This window comes from Hydractinia symbiolongicarpus, chromosome 7, assembly GCF_029227915.1.
Source record: "Hydractinia symbiolongicarpus strain clone_291-10 chromosome 7, HSymV2.1, whole genome shotgun sequence".
Lineage (NCBI taxonomy): Eukaryota > Metazoa > Cnidaria > Hydrozoa > Anthoathecata > Hydractiniidae > Hydractinia > Hydractinia symbiolongicarpus.
Genome location: NC_079881.1, coordinates 8,024,711 through 8,044,600, shown reverse-complemented (window position 1 = coordinate 8,044,600; position 19,890 = coordinate 8,024,711). Strand labels below are relative to the sequence as shown.

At 34.1% G+C, this 19,890-nt stretch overlaps 1 protein-coding gene across 2 annotated transcripts; it reads left to right on the top strand.

The window, feature by feature from the left end:
* Positions 1-121: 121 nt before the first annotated feature.
* On the top strand, positions 122-9,287 carry LOC130648719 (protein unc-93 homolog A-like). Of its 2 annotated transcripts, none has more exons than XM_057454794.1 (6): positions 122-439; positions 4,231-4,594; positions 6,328-6,519; positions 6,955-7,280; positions 7,526-7,793; positions 8,509-9,287. In XM_057454794.1, the coding sequence occupies exons 2-6, from the start codon at positions 4,240-4,242 to the stop codon at positions 8,739-8,741; spliced, it is 1,374 nt and encodes a 457-aa protein (XP_057310777.1). In that variant the 5' UTR covers positions 122-439; positions 4,231-4,239; the 3' UTR covers positions 8,742-9,287. The 2 variants fall into 2 exon arrangements, with proteins under 2 accessions (XP_057310777.1, XP_057310776.1); XM_057454793.1 differs by having other exon boundaries at positions 122-443.
* Positions 9,288-19,890: the final 10,603 nt, after the last annotated feature.

The following is a 19,890-nucleotide window of genomic DNA, read 5'->3' as shown; positions in this document are numbered from 1 at the left end:
GTAAGAATTTTACTACTTTTTTAACAGGTAATGTGCGGTTGGTCCGTTTCTTAGCAATATTACACCATAGTCTATAAACTATGATTACACTCAAAGCCGAAAATTAATTTCCTATCTTTCGCTCGATGTGTGAGTATCGGGGGTCCTCTTTTTACGCATTAAGCTGGGCAAAATGGTAGCAGTGTTTGTAAACAAAATGTAATCATAGCATAACTCGACAAGAAGATGTACTTGTCTGGCTCAGCAGGAATAATATAAAAACGAGCTACTTAGCTAACTAAATATTGAGCGAGGTTTAAATACGATGTATGTTCAGAAGAAAATGCAATTGCATATTCTAAAGAACTTTCATGCCAATAAGAAGACAAAAAGAAGTGAATAAACTGCCAAACCTTAAAAAGCTACTACAAAATATGCATTTCCCAGCTTGGTAACGCATGTTGGTATAATTTTTTTTTTTTATAATTATTAATACTGGGCTGAAAATTTGTACTTTGGTTGATTTTTAGGGGTAATTTAAAAATGTAGGGAAATCAGCTAAGTTGGTTTCATCAGGTTCTTTGAAATTCTTGAATATGCCCAGCCCATTGCTATAGCACTAATTAGGAGGCTCGAAATAAGAGCAAAATTATTTTGTATTTATGTCTGCAGTGGCTATTTATACGTGACTGTACTTTAATATTTTTTTTTTATTCCTACGTGATTCTCACATACTATTTTCTATTAGTACGTGACACTCTTATACTCTATTGTTTTCCTGCTATTCTATATTCGATCTTACCATTCTATTTTTTTCGAATTAAACAAACTTGTTTGCAGGACATTTGTTCATACATGATCGTAAAATGAATTTGGGGGGATTAAAAGAAATTTAGAGAATTTCACAGTACGTATATATTTTTCAAGTTACAAAGGACCATTCTCAACAATCTTTTTAATGTTCATCTAATTTTATGGCTGCCTTGTGTTGTATGGAGCAAGGTTTGCAGAGCTAGGTCCTAGCTGCTGCCATTTTTGTTCTGCAAATACAAGATGGCACCAGCGCAGGCAACCATCCCATAGGTTTTCCCTTGGAAAGATTGTTGTTGCAAACTTCGCAGAACCATTTCTTATTTTTTGTGTTTTTTATTACATGCTTCCATGCAGCTTTACCACACAAGTGTTGGATCATCGATAAATCCATGTTGTCTTGATCAGACAGTGAATTTCTGTCCGTATCATCTCTTGAGTAATTGTTTCCTTTCCAGATAATGTGACTGTAATGATTTAACCAAATCATATGGTATTTTAAACTTGCCATCATAAGAAAAAGAGAAAAGGCTCTTTTGACAAATCTAAGGGAACTTAGTGTCAGTTTTATAAGTTAAAATACTATCCATGGAAGTTGAATTTTTAAAATTTTGTGGCTTATGACCCGGCTCATTGGGAACGCATTTCGTTTGTGTGTGCACTTCTATGAAAACATGAAATTGATTCTTGCACCAATTGGCATTTAATAACATGAGCTTTATTGTTTGTGATGTTACAAATAAAAAATACATGATTCACAAGTGTCTAACTGTCCAGATGACATGTAAAGACTTTTAAAGAGACTGTGTTCATTGCTGGACGATTATTATGATCAAACTATCATAGAATAAAGTCAATGGATAGCTAAGAGAGCCAATTTAGTTTTCTAAATATGTTGCTTTAATAATTTAACAAGCCGCAATGTACTCTGCACCCTGTTGTCATTTATTTCAAGAAGGGCAACATTCTGGTATCAATTTCATACTGCATCATTTTAAGTGAAAATAAACGTAATGTTGGTATGGTTTACCAAGTTGAAAAAGAGGTTTTCACAGATCTGATGAGAAACAAGGGCAGCTCAGCTTTGCAAATTTTTTTTCAGGCTTCTTAATATTTTGCATATTGAAACTGTGTTAGTTACAATAAAATATAGAAATATTAGACATCAAGTAAACCAGGAAGCACTAGAAAAACCATATGAAACTAAAATATAAATATGTAGACTGGACTGTGTGGACTATTTTGAGGGATTGTTTATTTTATGACCATTTTAGTTATTCACTTCAGCAACCAGTACTCTATGTTAGAATAAATGAATGATAAACTAAATCATAACAAAAATATCTTTTAAACCATCAATTTTTGTATTTTTAAGCCTTTTTATCAGATTCTCCACCCCAAAACCTACATAAGTAAAAATTTTAAGCCCTGTAATAATATCTAGTGTTAGAGTTAATCAACCATACAACAGGGCCAGGCTCTGATGAACATAAAACAGAAATCTGAAAAGACCAATCATCATCAATACAAACCATTAAACACCAATATAATGATAAATTGCGTGCCTATTTTAAATGGAGCTTAAATTAAATGGAGACAACTCAGGACCCTTGGCACTGATGCATTCTAGTTCTAGCAACTATGGTAAAAATCATGATTAAAATAAGGCTGGTTGGGTGGCTCTAACCTTAAATACTGTTGATGTGCCTTATGTTTTTTACTATTTTTAATAGTTCATTTTGACACATGATTGAAGGGGTTTTGGACGAAAGTTTTTTGTTGATGGCCCCTTAAATAGCCAAATTAAGTAATATGTCCCTGAGTAGTGGGGACTACTCGGGCTACTTAGGCCAGTCTTTTTTTATTTCAGGGTCATTTTCAATAACTCAAGTTATAAAGATTGTGACCTTCGTTCTATCTTTCACAGAAAATAGCGAAGATAACTTTCGACATTGATAACCAATGCATGGCTGGGCATTGGCAGGGAGAAACTGTTTAAAAGTGTTATTTAGACGCTTTACTAAGCAGTTACCATGATTTCCTTGAAAGGATGAACACAAACATGGTGTTGTGTACAAATATACTTGTCCGGTGGAATTGTGCGATGCTACATGCATTGGTGAAACAGCGAGGGTGCTAAATGAACCGCAATAGGAACTCTCACATCCTAAAACATTCAGTCACTGAGAATCACCCACTTGTTGAACAAAAGAACTTCAGTATTTTAATAGATAATGTTCACCACTTTAAAAAGAGAAAAATAGCTGAGGCCATGTATATTCGTGATAACAGTCCCACACTTAATGTACAGGAATTGTCTGTTCCATTAAAATTGTTTTAAGATAAATGTTATTTATAGTCAACAAGGGGGGGAGTGCATTTGTGCTCCGCGTGGTGGACGTTACCCTTACCAACGTTTTATAATTTAAATACCCTTGGGTTTGCTGTTATGTGTTATATGTTTTGTTAAGCATTGTTTTATACGTCCACTGTGTATTATGTAGTTGTTGGAAATTAAATTTAAAAAACTTGTGAGATAATTGTAACAATTTACGTTGATAATGTCTTGTAGTAACAAGACAAAATATTCGTTAAAATAAAATAAAAAAATCATCAATCAAACTTCTCATACTTATTTTTATTGTGAAGTCATATGCCCGGATTAATATTTACTATTTATATAATGATATGGTGGCCAATAAATTATGCCAGATTCTTTATAACTTGAGATATTAAAAATGAACCTCAAATAAAAAAGGACTGGCCTTAAGTAGCCGGAGTATTTAATTAAATCGAAATAAACTTGGAAAAGGCTGCTCGATTTGTAAGAGCTACATATGACATCTTTATTTAAACTGGTTGCAGAAAAATCGACATAAATTATCCCAGTTCTCAGCCTAACTAGCTATATATTCCAACTGGTTCCTTATTCAGTTAGAAAATGCAGAGGAGCTGGTCTGTTCTAGTTGTAAGCACCATCACAACATAAATTTACTTTGTAAATGGTTCACAATTATGCAATAAGACTAATTACTTTTTGTCTGTTTATATATAATTTTTAAAGATACAAAGTAAGATATTATTAGAACATTTTTTTCTTCCATTACATCAAAACATAACTGCGGTATATCCACAAGTAAACTTGATATATACATGGTGCAACTCACTTTTAATTTTTGATTTGTATAGTGAGATTCTTCTTTTTCTATGAGTCTAAAAAATTTATAAATTGCTCATCAAAAACTGCAAATTCCACTCTACACCATGTATATAATTACTACTAAAACACCCCTCTCCCCATTTTTGCCATCAGTAAAAAGAGTTAAGGTAGCTGCCAAATATGTTTAAGATAATGTGAGTTTACTGATCAAGATTTATCAAGAATCTACACACTGCCGACAAGCAACATTTAAAATTCTATTATTATTCTGCTATTTTTAGGACTCTATAATGGACAGATCACCTTCTAAATTATTCAATGATGATGTCATTTCTGAAATCTCTTGCTGCACAGCATATAAAAATTTGTTCATTCTGGGATTCTTATTCTTTTGTATATTCACTGGATTTCAATCGTTGCAGAATCTTCAGAGCAGTATTCATAGTGATGCTAACTTGGGTTTTGGTTCTCTTTCAGTTGTTTACATGTCTCTTGTATGTTCCTGCTTGTTTGTGTCTCCATCATTGATTAACAAATTTGGATGTAAATACACGATCGTGTTTAGCACAATTGGATACATCAGTTATACGACTGCACATTTTTATCCAACATCATGGTCTTTAATTCCTGTGTCAGTTTTACTAGGTAAGTATTTCAATATAAAAATTATAATCCATTTGTATCAAGCTAAAGAAATCAACCTTATTTTTTTAAGCCTTGACTCGTGTTAGTTTATTTGTATTAGTTTGAGATATAGTTGCAAAGAATTTGAAAATAGTAGACCGGCTGGATATAAGCCTTTTTATATCTTGGATTTTATTGTAAACAATAATTAAGTAAAGTAGTATTATATGCAATATTTGTTTAGGGATGACAAAATAAGGGGACGGGACATTGAAAGGGGCCATGACACCTATTTTTTCCAAAGATGCTTAGATAGACACAGTAAAAAAGCTAACACATTGTCACATTTAAAAAGAGCGTTTAGCCATTCTCAAGATCCTAAATTGCAAAACAATTTTTTTTAGTCACCACTATATTTACCCCTCCATTTTATGGCCCTGTTAATTAACCAATCGACTGGAATAAATGGGGGAGAATTTCTGAAAATTTAATAAGCAGGGGGGGAGGTTCTGAAAACTTTAATAAACAGGGGGGTTCAAATAAATGGGGGGGGGGGGGAGGTTGGAAATTTCGGAAAATTTAATGAACGGGTGTAGGGAAGGCATTTAATTTCAAGTGGCGAGAGAAAAAACTTGAACCGTGTTAGAAACAACTATTGTAAGTCAGACTTTTTTAGACAAAATATGGTATATATAGTTAAAACAGATTTGCTAAAAGTATAACACAGAAGCTATTGCACTGCAACTCACCAGATTTAATTCTTTGTACGATCCATCAACAAACCTAAAAAAGGCATAGAACAACAGCCATGTCTCAACTATACCGAAGCAGTGACAAAATTTAACAAGCGAGAAAACAATTGGTATAGTTTGACATGATGACAGTATCAGATAAAAAAACACGCTAGAATGGGAACGGTGAAAAACTTAATTTTTTTCAAATTTTATGCTAAATAAGATTCCTAAACGGGGGGGGGGGGGAGGGGAGGGGGGTCAAATAAGGTCTGGGGGGATTGAAAATTAATAAACGAGGAGGGATGACGTTTATTTGGCAACTTAAAGTACTTGTATGAAATGTTTACATGCGATATACAATTTGTATGAATTGTTATCTGTGGTAAACTATCTATGATAAACAATTTGTATGAATTGTTATCATAGATAAACAATTTGTATGAATTGTTATCATAGATAAATAATTTGTATGAATTGTTATCTGTGGTAAACTATCTATGATAAACAATTTGTATGAATTGTTATCTATGATAAACAATTTGTTTAAATTGTTATCTATGATAGACAATTTGTATGAATTGTTATCTGTGATAGACAATTTGTATGAATTGTTATCTGTGATAGACAATTTGTATGAATTGTTATCTGTGATTGTATGAACTAGTCGTTAGCCCGTGGAAAAATCCACGGGTTCGCCCGTCCTTTTTATACCGCATTGCGTGCGTCTAGCTACCTGCGCAGCTAAGCTACCATTTTGCGTGACAGACGGACGGACGGACGGACAGACAGACGTATACGGGCATTATAATATAGATTATCTGCGAAGGACAATTTGTATAAATCGTTATCTGTAATAAACAATTCGTATGAATTGTTTAAATTGTTTTCTGTTATAAACAATTTGTATAAATTGTTATCTGTATAAATTTTTACATGCGATATATAGTTTGTATGAATTCTTATCTGTGATAGACAATTTGTATGAATTGCTTTCTCTGATCGACAATTTTATTTTTACAGGTCTTTGTGCTGCACCATTATGGACAGCTAAAGCAACATACATTTCAACAACTGCAAGAAATTATTCCAAATCATCTGGTCTTTCAGTTGACGCAGTTATGACCAATTTTTTCGGCATCTTTTTCACTATGTTTCAATGCAGTCAAGTTGTTGGGAATAGTATTTCGTCAATTGTGTTGAAGCCTTGCTTAGGTAATTAGTGTTTATATTTTTTGCATCAGTCTGTAGTGTTGGTTATTCTTCAATGCTTGTATTGAAGGGATTTTGGGGTGGTAAAGGATGTTAAACTTAGATGTAGTGCTCAAAAAGTTGTCAACTGACAAGTCTTGTAAGAAAAGTTTAAATCTATGTCTTTTTACTGGTCAAAAATTGTAGCAATAAGCGAAAATATCTGTGAGGTCATCTTGACATTTTCATGCATGCAAAATAATTAAATGTCAACATTTTTAAACGTACAATTAATGCAGAATATTTAAATGCACAAAAAAATTCAAAAGTTTTAAAAAACAGACAACTTTCTGAAGTCTACAAGATAATTAAACATGATTTATCACCTTGGAGACCCATTCAAGCTCTTTGGGATAAGCCATCTTTTGATTTTTACAGGCAGGTTGTGTGTATTTTTAGCTAGCTACAAACCACATAACACCAGTTATGCTTGTGGTGCATCGTTTTGTCCCTCAACTGTCATTCCTTCTGTCAAGCAACAAACAAACCATTCAACCGTAGTTAATTTGATGATAATATACTTGCTGTTTGGAATATCTGGTGCCGTGATAGCGTTGATGTTCCTAGATGAAGTGAAAGTTAAAGAAAAATACAAACATGGTGGATGTACGGCATCTCTGATTTTAACTTTTCAAAGTTTTAGAGACTGGAGAATGATTTTCTTATTACCTCTTAATATGTACAGTGGCTTGTCGATTGGATTTATATTTGGTGATTTTACGAAGGTATATATGGAACCTTTTTTTTATTTCACTGGGTATTCCGAGTAGTGGGTAAATTGCGAATTTCGCTAAAATTACTTAACTTGAGGTAGTCGCGACGAGATTTGATTTAAACATTAGTATTGTTCGTTTAATCCCCATATACGTAAAACTGGTTAATCCCTCATTACAATATTTTTAACTGAAATGTTTTTAAGCTTTACGCCAGAGATATCGCCATTTTTATGTAATATGCATGTTGTTTTTAGGCTTATATCACCTGCGCAGTTGGTATTCAAAAGATTGGTTTTGTTATGATTGCCTTTGGAATTAGCAATGCAGTTTCATCACTTTTTGTTGCATCATTTGCAAAATGGCTTCCTCGCTACTTGATGATTTTATTTGTAGCGATCTTCCAGTCATGTTTGATTATGTGGTTGTATCTATGGAATCCACTGGATTCCCCTCTCAGTTTGTTTTTTCTCAGTGTTGCTATGTGGGGCACGGCAGATGCAATATGGCAGACACAGGTGCATGGTAAGAAACCATTACAACCCAATTTTTTGGTACTAATGACCAATTCGGGAAATTACGAGCCCGCGCAATATTATGTAAGATACTATCCGAAAAATTTAATACTCACAGGAGGAATCAAGAAATGCCTATAATCCATAAAATTTAGAGAGATAAGAAAATAATGGCCTACCGACAACTGTTTCATCTTCTTGCTCGATCTACATGGCTAACTCACAAATTGAAAAGTGTATGCTAAACGTTGATCCGACGTTCAACGATGCAATGCCCAAAGATTCAACGCTTCTCTTTTTCTTGTTCATGCTGAAACCTGTTTTAGAGTTAAAAAAAAGGTTTTATTCCCTTTTTTTGTTTAACTATAGTTACCAGATCTTTTTAAAAGTGAAAGTTTATAGGATAAGGTGTTGGTTATTATTATTCGGAATATTTATATAGGTTATAGCGACTTCAGTGTTGGCAACATTGTTATTAATGCGAGCTCTGTATCCTGAATATATACATATGTACTCCGGCTAGCCTACCCAATTTCTCTCACATGTTATGGGTTGACCAAAAGCTGTTTTAAAGGCATACGCTAAACATAGCCGCGCTGTGGACCGAACCACGCGCCATTCTGCCCAATATATATAACGACAACTTAAATTTCCCCAACACACTTACTCTCTAGAGGTGCATTAGGTGTATTATAGTGGTATAACTTTTCTTTTAACTCTTTTAGCTTTCTATGGTATCCTGTTTTACTCCAAACAAGAAATTGCATACTCAGTTTACAAGTTATTCCAATCACTTGGCTTTGTTGTTACGTTCGCCTATGGAAATATATTATGCGTCTCTACTAAACTTTATATTCTGCAGTTTGTACTTATATTCGGTGTCCTGTTATATGGAATCGTGGAGTATGCAGAAAGAAAGAAAAACTTAAATAATTCCATTCTTGAGTCAAAGAAATAAATGCTGTTACTGAAAATGGGAGAAACTTAGGCGAGAAAAAAGTTTTGAGGGAAAAAAAAACGCGAAAATTAGGGACTAAACTTTTGAAAAAGACCATATTTTTGCGAATTTGTGTGAAAATAATTAGGTAGTAGACTCCACAATTATCTCTAATTTATCAAAAAACCTCCCGAGATTTTTTTGAAATAAGAATGCTGCAAAACATAATTTTTTTTGAGAAGTTTCAAAAATTGCGAAACTTTTGAAAATTTGTTTATAAATTTTGTATTTTGGACATTCACTGAAATAATTATTGCGAAATTCATTGGAACTATCCATTCGCAAAATAAAATTCTAGAAAAATCTAACAAATTTCAAAATTTTGATTTGCCAAATTAATTTCTTCCAAAAATATGTGACGTATACTCTGGTAATCATTTTGGAAGATTTAGAATTAAATATTTAATTTCATATATAAAATATATGTTTGTACAGAGAATATATTTTTGTAATTTTGTAGTATAGACATTTCCCATACTCACCAAACTAACAAAATCTTACCCTCAATCTATGAAGTTTAATTATGACTGTCTAGTTATATACTTTTTTCATTACGATGATTTTCTATACCGATTTTTTCTGCTTTGTTTCAAACACCTGGCGTGTTAAAATAAGGCGTGTGTAATTAGCTGATTTGATCCTGTAGAAAAAAAAGAAAGATGTTCTATGATGGAGGTTGATGTTCAGGACATCCAATTAAGAAAATACATAAAGAATAAAAAATATAAACAACCGAAGCATCGATAAAATTCCTAAGCAGTTATTTCGGTGTTTTCGACGTCTTCCTCGTGTAAAAAAATCCCTCAGTTCAAAATTGTTTCAATCGAAAGTAATTTATTGATTTTTTGCGAATATTTTTAAAGGTTTTTTTATTTATAATTTACAGCGGTCTCGCATCTCAATCTAAAGTAAACATAAAAGCTATGATATCCATTATGGACTGGAAATCTGAATTCCAATGTAGCGCTGATGTTTGTAGTTTGTTAGCGCTCAGTTAAGAATTCACGAGAAGAGCATCAACTTATATGCTTATGACTCAATATGAAAAGGAAAGTAGAATGAGGGAGACTAGCAGTCCGTAAAACGGTTTCGACTGATTGAACACAATAGTAGAAAGTAGTCCAAGTTTACGGCGATAAGTAAGGATGATAGTTTTTCCATTATTTAGAATGTTCGTTAGATAAAAGATTGCCGTAGTTAGAAAGCTTTTTTTTTAAGAGTACAAACAAAATTAAATAGTAACATATACTTTGTCCACTGAGCCAGGAAAGTTTTCATTTTTGGGCAATTTTGATTAAAAAATGGCATTAAGTGTGACAAGTTCGACAATATGGCGTCCGGGACCATCGTTAGAGACCGTCACAATCATCAATAACAATTTAAAAGCCATTTTTTGTCTCTTTAAATTCTCAGGATTAGCTGACATAGAATTACTAAAGCAAAGTTTCTGCTGGTTATAAAACGTTAAAGAGACTTACATGCTACGTGATGCTTAAAAATTCTTATGAATATATTCCACCGCATTTTAAATTTCCTTGTTTATTGTCTGATGAACATGAACACTGGGAGAATTCTATTCCTTGGACTAACGGTTATAACAAGTAGACACTTTTATTGAATACAAACATTTGTTAAATCAACTAGAATCGCTATGTACATGAGAATATTCACTTGCTGAAACGTTTGTAGTAAAGGAATTCTTTTTCTTCTTTCTGTAATTATATGCCACCGCACCATATAGAATTACACTAATAATAAGGAGACAAACTTGAATGTAAAGTTTGTTGGAAACACATAAATAATCACCATACGCAAATCCAACCATAAAACAAAGTGATTGAACCAGCTTCTGCAGAGAAAATAAGATCTCCTTGTCGGAATGAAACAGCCAGCCAAAATATGCTGCAAAAAGAAAACGTAAAGGAAAACTTTAACTTATCATTGATTATTTTTTGTTAAAGTATCTAGTCACCTGTTTTGGATTAAAAACGCTAAATTTAAAAATGTTACCTGTTAACTCTATCTGCCATACAGAGTCACTAATACCCCGCGCGGCTGCAGTTACAAAGAAGACGAATAGTGGAGACGACAGTGGTTCACAAATATGATACCATATAACCAGTCCTATATTGAACACCATTCCACACGTAATTACTACAGGTTGGCACAACCATTTTGTAATAGAACCAACAATGTATGATGATATCGAGTTACCAACACCAAATGCAACCATGATAAATCTAACTTTTTGAATGCCAATCGCACATGTCACATAAGCCTGCAATGTAAATCGATTTTTCCGTTCAAAAATACCACAGTAACTACAAAATACATGCTGGCCTTATATACCCATAATATTTTTTTAGTAAGATACGAGTGCTAACAGTCAAGTTCACGTACCTTTGACCGCAATATTTTAACATTATAACATTTCTTGGGTTAATGATTATGCACTATTTCTGTCTTAAAATTGACTAAACACTTAGGCTTCTAGCGTAAGTAAGTACTTGTACATCTATCTGCACTTTCATAGATTTTTTTTAAAGTAACCCACTTATAGGCATTACTTACTTGTGTAATGGTAAATGTGGTTGCATAGTGGTTAATGTAGTCGTAAATGGCGAATGTAGTTGTATAATGTCAAATGTAGTCGTAAATGGCGAATGTAGTCGTTGATGAGAAATACCGTCGTACATTGGAAAAAGATGTCGTAAAAATGGCGAATGTAGTCGTAAAAATGCAAAGGCAGTCGTATAGAAAATATAGTGCTATAGTGACCAGTTTAGTCAGAATTATCCAGGCACACCATTTTATTTTCTAAATATACGCTTTCTTAAAGAGATACCCTGGTGAATTCAGCATAGACAAAGCCACTCTGTAGTCCTGTGTAAGCTACGAAAGGCGTTAAAAACAGAAACCTCCAGTCCTTGAAGCTTTGAAATGTTTTAATAATTATTTCTTTAAAACTTCTTTCTGCATTCTTTCCTGCCATTTTTATATTTCCCAAGAACAGTAATGAAGACATTGTTGCCACTCCACCAAGGACCAAATAGGTAATGGTAAGCATAACAACTGTAGAGTGTTCTGTTTTCTGATTGGATGAAACAATGGGTAGACCTGGGCAATGTTCTGCACCATATACATAACTTTGATTTGTGAAATTAATTGAACCGAAAAAGGAACGTTTAATTCTTGTGCATAAAAAGCTTAGAAATAATAAACGGAAATTCACCCACAGAAAATCTACTAGATTTCGCTTGTCGCTTTTAGCTGTTACCATCTTTGGCTCACAGCCTCAACAAACACACAGATAACAAGCATTATAACATTGACTAGTCGGTAGCCTGCAAATAAGTCCAGATGTTCTCCGTCCGTTATATATCGTGCTGCTTGTGTCCGTAGCACGGTTATAAAATCGCGAAAAGGTGGGTATTAATACAAAAGATAATAATGAATAAAATAATCACAAATTTTAAGAATCTATATAATAATACGCCAGTGTCGTTTCTCTGTGACAGGCAAGTTGGATGTCTTCATTTTCCTTTGATGTTTCCAAAAAACACATGTCTAATATGCTAAATATTCTGACGTAACGGCGCGACGTCAATACTACTACTTCAACGTCAATATCTTATAATAAATTAATGAATAAATTATTATATTTTATATATAATTATATGTAATTAATAAATTAAAAGTACATGATCCTATGCATTCTCTTGATCAGCGCCTTAAGCTCTACATAATAAAGGCAGCGTGTAAACAAGGTCTCCCTAAGCGTTCGTCGAAACATATGTTTATATACATTATTTTGATCAGCGTTTCAACCTCTACACATTACAGGCAACGAATAAACTAAATTTCGCCAATTTTTTTTTGATTTGCAATGCTGACGTCAGCAAACCAACTTTTTCAATGTCCTATTGCCTAAGTGGATTTTTCCACGGGTCTTTATCGACTATTCTATATAATAATACACCAGTTCTGTGTCTCTGTAACAGGCAAAGTGGATATGTTCATTTTCCTTTGATCTTACCGAAAATTTTTTTGAAGTAACCGAAAAATGCATGTCTAATGTGTTAAATTTTCTGAAAAAAAGAAGTACATGATCCTATACATTTTCCTGATCAGAGTTTCAAGATCTATGCGATGAAGGCAACAGGTATAGAAATTTCCCAAAAAATTTTTTTGGTTTTGACAGGCCATTGCTGACGTCAGCAAAATTTTTAACCCTTATATCTCATTAACAGCTCATCAAAAGCACATGATCCTATACATTTTCTTGATCATCGCTTTAAGCTCTACACAATAGAGGCAACGTGAAAACAAGCTTCTGAATTATTTTTTTGTGGATGGGTTGCTGACGTCATCAAAATTCAAATAAGGATTCTTTTTCATTATTATACTGCCTCAGTAGATTTTTCCACGGGACTTATCGACTACACGGTCGTTCAAAACCGCGATTTTAAGGAAATAAAGTGTGCGCATGCGCCAAAAATAGTACTAGTCTATATAATAATACGCCACAATATGGTAAATATTCAGACATTACGGCGCGACGTCAATAACACCACTTTAACGTCAATATCCTATATTAAATTAATGAAGCCATTACAGTGCACCTAAAACTTTGAGGCTAAATAACTTGGAAGCGAGTTGGTGACGTCAATGATTTTTCACCGCGTGGGTAACTAGGGACCACCTTGGACCAATTTGGGTAAGTTTCCCAAACCTGGGTCCCCGAATCCGTTTTGGAATGGACGGGTTGATGACGTCATCAAAAAATCTTTAAACCCTAATATCTCTACAACCGTTTATCAAAGATATATGATCCTATACATTTTCTTGATCATCGTTTCAAGGTCTATACGATGAAGGTAACAGGGATATAAATTTCTGAAAAATTTTTTTTGCGTTTTAACGGGCCATTGCTGACGTCAGCAAAATTTTAAAACCCTTTTATGTCTTTTGTTGTTCGTAGAAAAGTTATGATCCTATATTATTTTGATCAGCGTTTCAACCTCTACACATTACAGGCAACGAATAAACTAAATTTCGCAATTTTTTTTTTTTTTTGGATTTGCAATGCTGACGACAGCAAACCAACATTTTCAATGTCCTATTGCCTAAGTGGATTTCTCCACGGGTCTTTATCGACTAGTCTATATAATAATACGCCAGTTCCGTGTCTCTGTGACAGGCAAAGTTGATATCGCCATTTTTCTTTGATCTTACCGAAATTTTCTTTGAAGTAACCTAAAAATGCATGTCTAATATGTTAAATTTTCTGACGTTACGGCGCGACACCAATAACACTACTTTAACGTCAATATCCTATATTAAATTAATGAAGCCATTACAGTGCACATAAAACTTTGAGGCCAAATAACTTGGAAACAAGGTGGTGACGTCAATGATTTTTCACCGCGTGGGTAACTAGGGACCACCTTTGACCAATTTGGGTAAGTTTCCCAAACCTGGGTCCCTGAATCCGTTTCGGGAATGGACGGGCTGATGACGTCATCAAAAAACCTTCAAACCCTAATATCTCTCCAACCGTTTGTTAAAAATACACGATCCTATACATTTTCTTGATCAGCGTTTCAAGATCTATACGATGAAGGCAACAGGCATACACATTTCTGAAAAAAAAGTTTTGTGTTCTGACATGTCTCTGCTGACGTCATCAAAATTTGAATGACGCTTATTTTTCTCTGTTATCCTGCCTAAGTGGATTTTTCCACGGGCCTTATCGACTAGTCTCTATAATAATACGCCAGTTCCGTGTCTCTGTGACAGGCAAAATGGATGTTTTCATTTTCCTGTGATGTTGCCGAAAAATGCATGTCTAATATGGTAAATATTCTGTCGTTACGGCGCAACGTCAATAACACTATTTTAACGTCAATATCCTATATTAAATTAATGAAGGCATTACAGTGCACCTAAAACTTTGAGGGCAAATAACTTGGAAACGAGGTGGTGACGTCAATGTTTTTACAACGCGTTGGTAACTAGGGACCACCTAGGACCAATTTGGGTAATTTTCCCAAACCTGGGTCTCCAAATCCGGTTCGGAATGAACGGGTTGATGACGTCATCAAAAAACCTTCAAATCACAATATCTCTGCAACCGTTTGTCAAAAGTTCATGTTCCTATACATTTTATTGATCAGCATTTCAAGATCCATGCGATGAATGCAACAGGTATACAAATTTGTGTTCTGACATGTCTTTGCTGACGTCATCAAAATTTAAATGACGGTTGTTTTTCTCTGTTGTCTTGCCTAAGTGAATTTTTTCACGGGCCTTATCGACTAGTAGATAGAATAATTTAATTTTAGCCCCGGTTTACCATCTGCGCTCACGAAAAAAGTTGTTTATCAACTTAAAAAGGAAACCAAAGCGAAGAAGGTTGTCTCCTTTCCAAATTAATCCTGAAAAAAGTTATTCCAATGTTTACTCATGAGATAAGCTTATTTGTTCTTCTATATTTTCCATTTTTGTGTTCTGGGACTGATTTGCCCAGATTGCGAAAACGGCCTGTTTACAACCGGGACAGCCGGATTATGTATGCATGGTCCGATTATGTTTTTTTTGCACTGGTTATGTCGTGGTGACCGGATTATGAACGCTGATACAAATGGCTGGCCAGGCAGGCTGTGATTGGCATTTTCTTCAAACTTCTGTGAATAAAACATTCTCTGGAAGATAGAACACCCCTAAAAACTAGACATGGCGAAAGAAAAAAGTCTCGACGTAATTCTTAGTATAAACTACTCTTGTAGTAAATACATTTCAACATAATATACTTTGAAGTAGCTAAATTTCACGTAACCTAAATTATTCTTTTTGCGGGAATTAAGTTTTGTGAAAAGTTATTAAACTTGCGAATTCCAAAATTTATTATTTGCTACGAAATTTCGTTTCATTTGAGAACAACAACAACTCTGCCACCAGTGCTATTCGCTTGTCAGAAGCGATAACAAATGATATAAAAGCCGGTCGGTCCCGATTATATTTGTTCTATAAGTCTCGAATAATATTTGACTTTTATATTTAAGCCGGCCTTCCCCGATTAAATAATATAAAAATATCATATATAAGCCGGTTACGATTACGTTCGTTCCGATTCCGATTTTATTTCCGAGTTTATTCCAAATATAAACATTTGTATGACGCACAAATTGATTAGAAGTTTACTTTTTTATTGTATATCGAAGAAACATTTTTCTGTCCAAGCAATGGGCCGTATGTAATAGAGAATTGCCCTTTGTTATAGTAACTTATAGCAGGCTTTATTTTGTCAAGGCATTATATATTTTCAGACCATAGTCATGCTAAGAAAATATTAGGAACAAGACGTATGATATACGCAAACAACCTCGCGAATAAAGTTCACAAAAGTCTATCAAATTGGGATTTTTGTTACGAAGTTAGACACGACATATTTTACTATTCAGATACGCAATAATATTTGTTACACACTTATTTTTCAAAATTGATTTGTGAGACCTTCCTGAACGGAAAATTCCTCGAACTTTTAATTTTCGATGGGTCCGTCTTGGGTGAACCGACTGACAGGAAGAAGAAAGACCACAAACCCACAAACCTACAAAATTTGCGAAATTCATTAATTCAGTTAATTCTGCCTACATTCACTTTTAAAAAGTTTGGTGGAAACACCTTTATTTACTAGTTAGTTAAACAAGTGTTTTGAACACTTGTCATATCTTTTTAAAAAATAAAAAAGAAAAAATAAAAAAAAGTAAAAATAGTTACCAAGATGAGATTCGAACACACGACGACTCCCGTGTCGGTGCTCGGAGAGGCAAAAATTTCCATTCTTGTAGGACACATTTGCGTTTTAATACAAGCTCACGAGCTTGTAATAATGAGGATAGTATTTGTTAAAAAAGTTAAGAACATTGAGGCTGAAAGCAAAACACAATGTTCTTATATCTTAAAGCATGTATTATACTAAAGAAGAATTTATATTCACTATAGAAAGTCATTTTTTCGTTCTTACCGTTTTCCACACTTACAGAGTGTGGGTGATTCAGTGTTGTTGTCGTTATTCTAAACATAAAGAAATGTAAGAAAACTTAAATCAATGTTTACATCTGTTACGCTGCAATCTTTTGAATTATTTTCGATTTTTAAATTCGAAAACGCTGCATTGTTATCATGCATGGCACGTTTTCTTGATATATAAAACTAAAATAATTGACTATTACGAGTTTGGGTCTGTTAGGCAAACTGTTCCTTTATTATTTTGAATTAAAATTTTGCGGTAGACATACAAACACAAAAATGATTCAAGTTTATATATTTCTATTTTATGAGTTGATAGCTGTTAATTTCTTATATTTTGTGTAAACTTCGGAATAGAAGGGTTGCTTTATGCAATAGACTAAATAGTGGATTTCTGTATGACGTGTTACAAACTGTACAGTGTGAAAATTTTGCAATAACCTTTTTTGTATGACTTAGCGAAATATTTTGGATTTTTTTTAATGTCTGATATACTTTTTTTCCCTGGTGTAAATACTTCTGACATGCCAACGCAAGTATATAGTTTTAGCAGTTTTCGCGTTTTTACGTAACGACTTTAATTTTGTGTGACATTTTGCAATTTTACTTTTTACTTGTTTCTTTGTCATTTCTTGCACCTGGCTATATTCTTAGACGCTTTGTTTTAGCGGGTATAAATACTTTAGGGGCAGAAACTTTCGCGGGCATTAACCTTCGCGTTTTTTGGTCATTTTCGCGAAAGTTTATGACTTTGGAAATTCTAAATCATCAAAACGTGAAAGTTTTTTCACGCAAAATCATGGATATTTTTCAGAACGCGAAAGTTTTTTCACCATAAAAAAATCATAAAAACGGGAATTGTCAAAAGTAATGATTTATTTCTACTTTAATCGTCGTCAACTACAATAACACTTGGTGTTTTTTTCTTCTTTGGAGCTTGGAGCTGCGAGCATATCTCGTTTGTTCCAATTCTTTGAAACAGTAGTGCTTGTGGATGCAGTCTTTTTCTTTCTTTTGCCGGGGGCTTGCGGTGTAACGACTGTAGGCTGCAACGTCATGACGAAACTGAACAGATTTCCAACCGCTATGTCTTCTGTTGGTTTTGTTCGGTTCAGGCAAAACGCCATCGATTGATCCTTTCCAAGATATAGATCCGATGCTGGGTAATGATGTTGAGCAATCTGATGATAGCCATCTCTTAGCAATTTGTGATGTCACAGTTGAGAAATTTGAAGTGTTATGTGGAAGCAAGATACAAGAAAGTGACGACGATACTGACTCAGAATAGGAAGAGGGAGATAATTAAATTTACTTAGCCTAATCTTGTATATTTTATACATTTTTGATTACGGTAAATACCCGAGATGTGATTTAACGAATAAATTTTTTTCTTGCATTTTATCCATTTGCGAAAGTTTTTTCACGCGAATATGAACCTTATTTTAAATTCGCGAAAGTTTTTCCGGGAAAAAAGTTTTTATCAAATATTTCGCGTTTTTTTTTGACACGCGAAAGTTAATGTCCCTAAAGTATAGAATAATGCAGATACTGAGTTTGAAAAATTCAAATTACCGTGTTGTATGTTTTTTTTGGCATCCCATACACGAATTAAATGAGACATTCAGTGGATTCTTCCACGGGGATACGGCTTGTCTCTTTAATAATAGCCATATTTTGTATGTTCAATATGGTTGCGTGCAGCTTTTTCAGAAAATTCCGGCAAAATTCCGCAGAATCTGATATTTACGGACGAAGGAATACAAAGCAATCTGAGCTACCGCCATTTTGAAAGCTGACGTTGGTTGGTCTGTTTTTGTCTTTTAAAAGCTTTTTTTTTTGTTTTTTACATGTTTTTACATGCTAATATTAATATAATATGTCACGTTTTTTAGCCATGTACAAATCTTAAGCGCACCAATTTTAGGTATATTTTGGCCAGGAACGAAGATTTTTAAGGAGCATTCTACAGCCACCTAGCTAGCTAGCCTTAGTTATTACTATTCAATTTGGTATAACAGCTTTTTGTCCTACTCAATATTAATTATATTTATGTTTAAGTTGTGTCTATCTAGCTAGCTCCTTAGCTACCTTTGGCTAAAGAGTGAAAGTAGCCAAATGCAGTTTTGCTGCAAGACAATTCTTAACAGTTCTTAGGGACTGTTCATATGGGAAAAATTTCCTCGGAAACCGGGTAAATGTTTTAGCATGATATCAAGTCGAAATCTAGGCTTGTTAACAAACTCTTAACAACATTTAGTTGCGTTCATATGAGAAAAAAACATTAACCCGCCTACCTACAATCCGGGTCAAATTGAATGGAATTTTATCTAATTTCCCCTTTCCTCCCTCCTCCTAGAGCAAAGTTGAAGTCTCAAAACCTTAGCACATATTCAACATTGTTCCGGGGGCAAGGGGGCACAAATCAAAGTATTTTTCATAGAAAAACCTGATAGTTCCATTTCATTTAGGCCTGGATTGTAGGTCTTGGGTGCGCATGAACGAGATCTCGGAAGACGGGTAATGCATTTACCCATATGAACAGAAGTTTCCTCTGTAGGCGAAATAAATTTATGTCGATTTGGCGTAATTTTTAAAAATAAACAATAGATTCTTATCACAATAAACAATAGAAACTTATCACATGGTACTTCCTCACCCGAGGAAAAGTTTTCTCGCCCATGCTATATGAACAGAAAGTAAAAATTATATCATGCTGATTCCCCGCTAAGCCCGCTAACTAGTCAAAGTTATAGATTGGGCCAGATTTTCGACCTAGCACCTAGATTCACGCAACTTTGTCCCAGGGGCCCATGAGGAAGTGGAAACACGTAAGGGACACCAAAAACAAGTACAAAGAAAGTAATCTAAAAAGAAAGACAGAAGTAACAACAAGTACGCGTTTCCTTGTTGATATCAATAGAACTTTACATGCCCTGTGATTGACGTTGAAATTCACGCAAGAGCAGAGGTTCAGACAAGCAAAAGATAGAGCGCAGATCGAAAAAGAAGCCCGTAAATACCTGCATCGTAGGGATATAATAGAGAAGCCCTATGTTCAACGTAAAATAAGAGCGCG

Coding starts and splice junctions, on each gene's coding strand:
- LOC130648719 (XM_057454793.1), top strand. Junction 4,595..6,327: donor TCCTGTGTCAGTTTTACTAG/GTAAGTATTTCA, acceptor TTATTTTTACAG/GTCTTTGTGCTGCACCATTA. Junction 7,281..7,525: donor TATTTGGTGATTTTACGAAG/GTATATATGGAA, acceptor TGTTGTTTTTAG/GCTTATATCACCTGCGCAGT.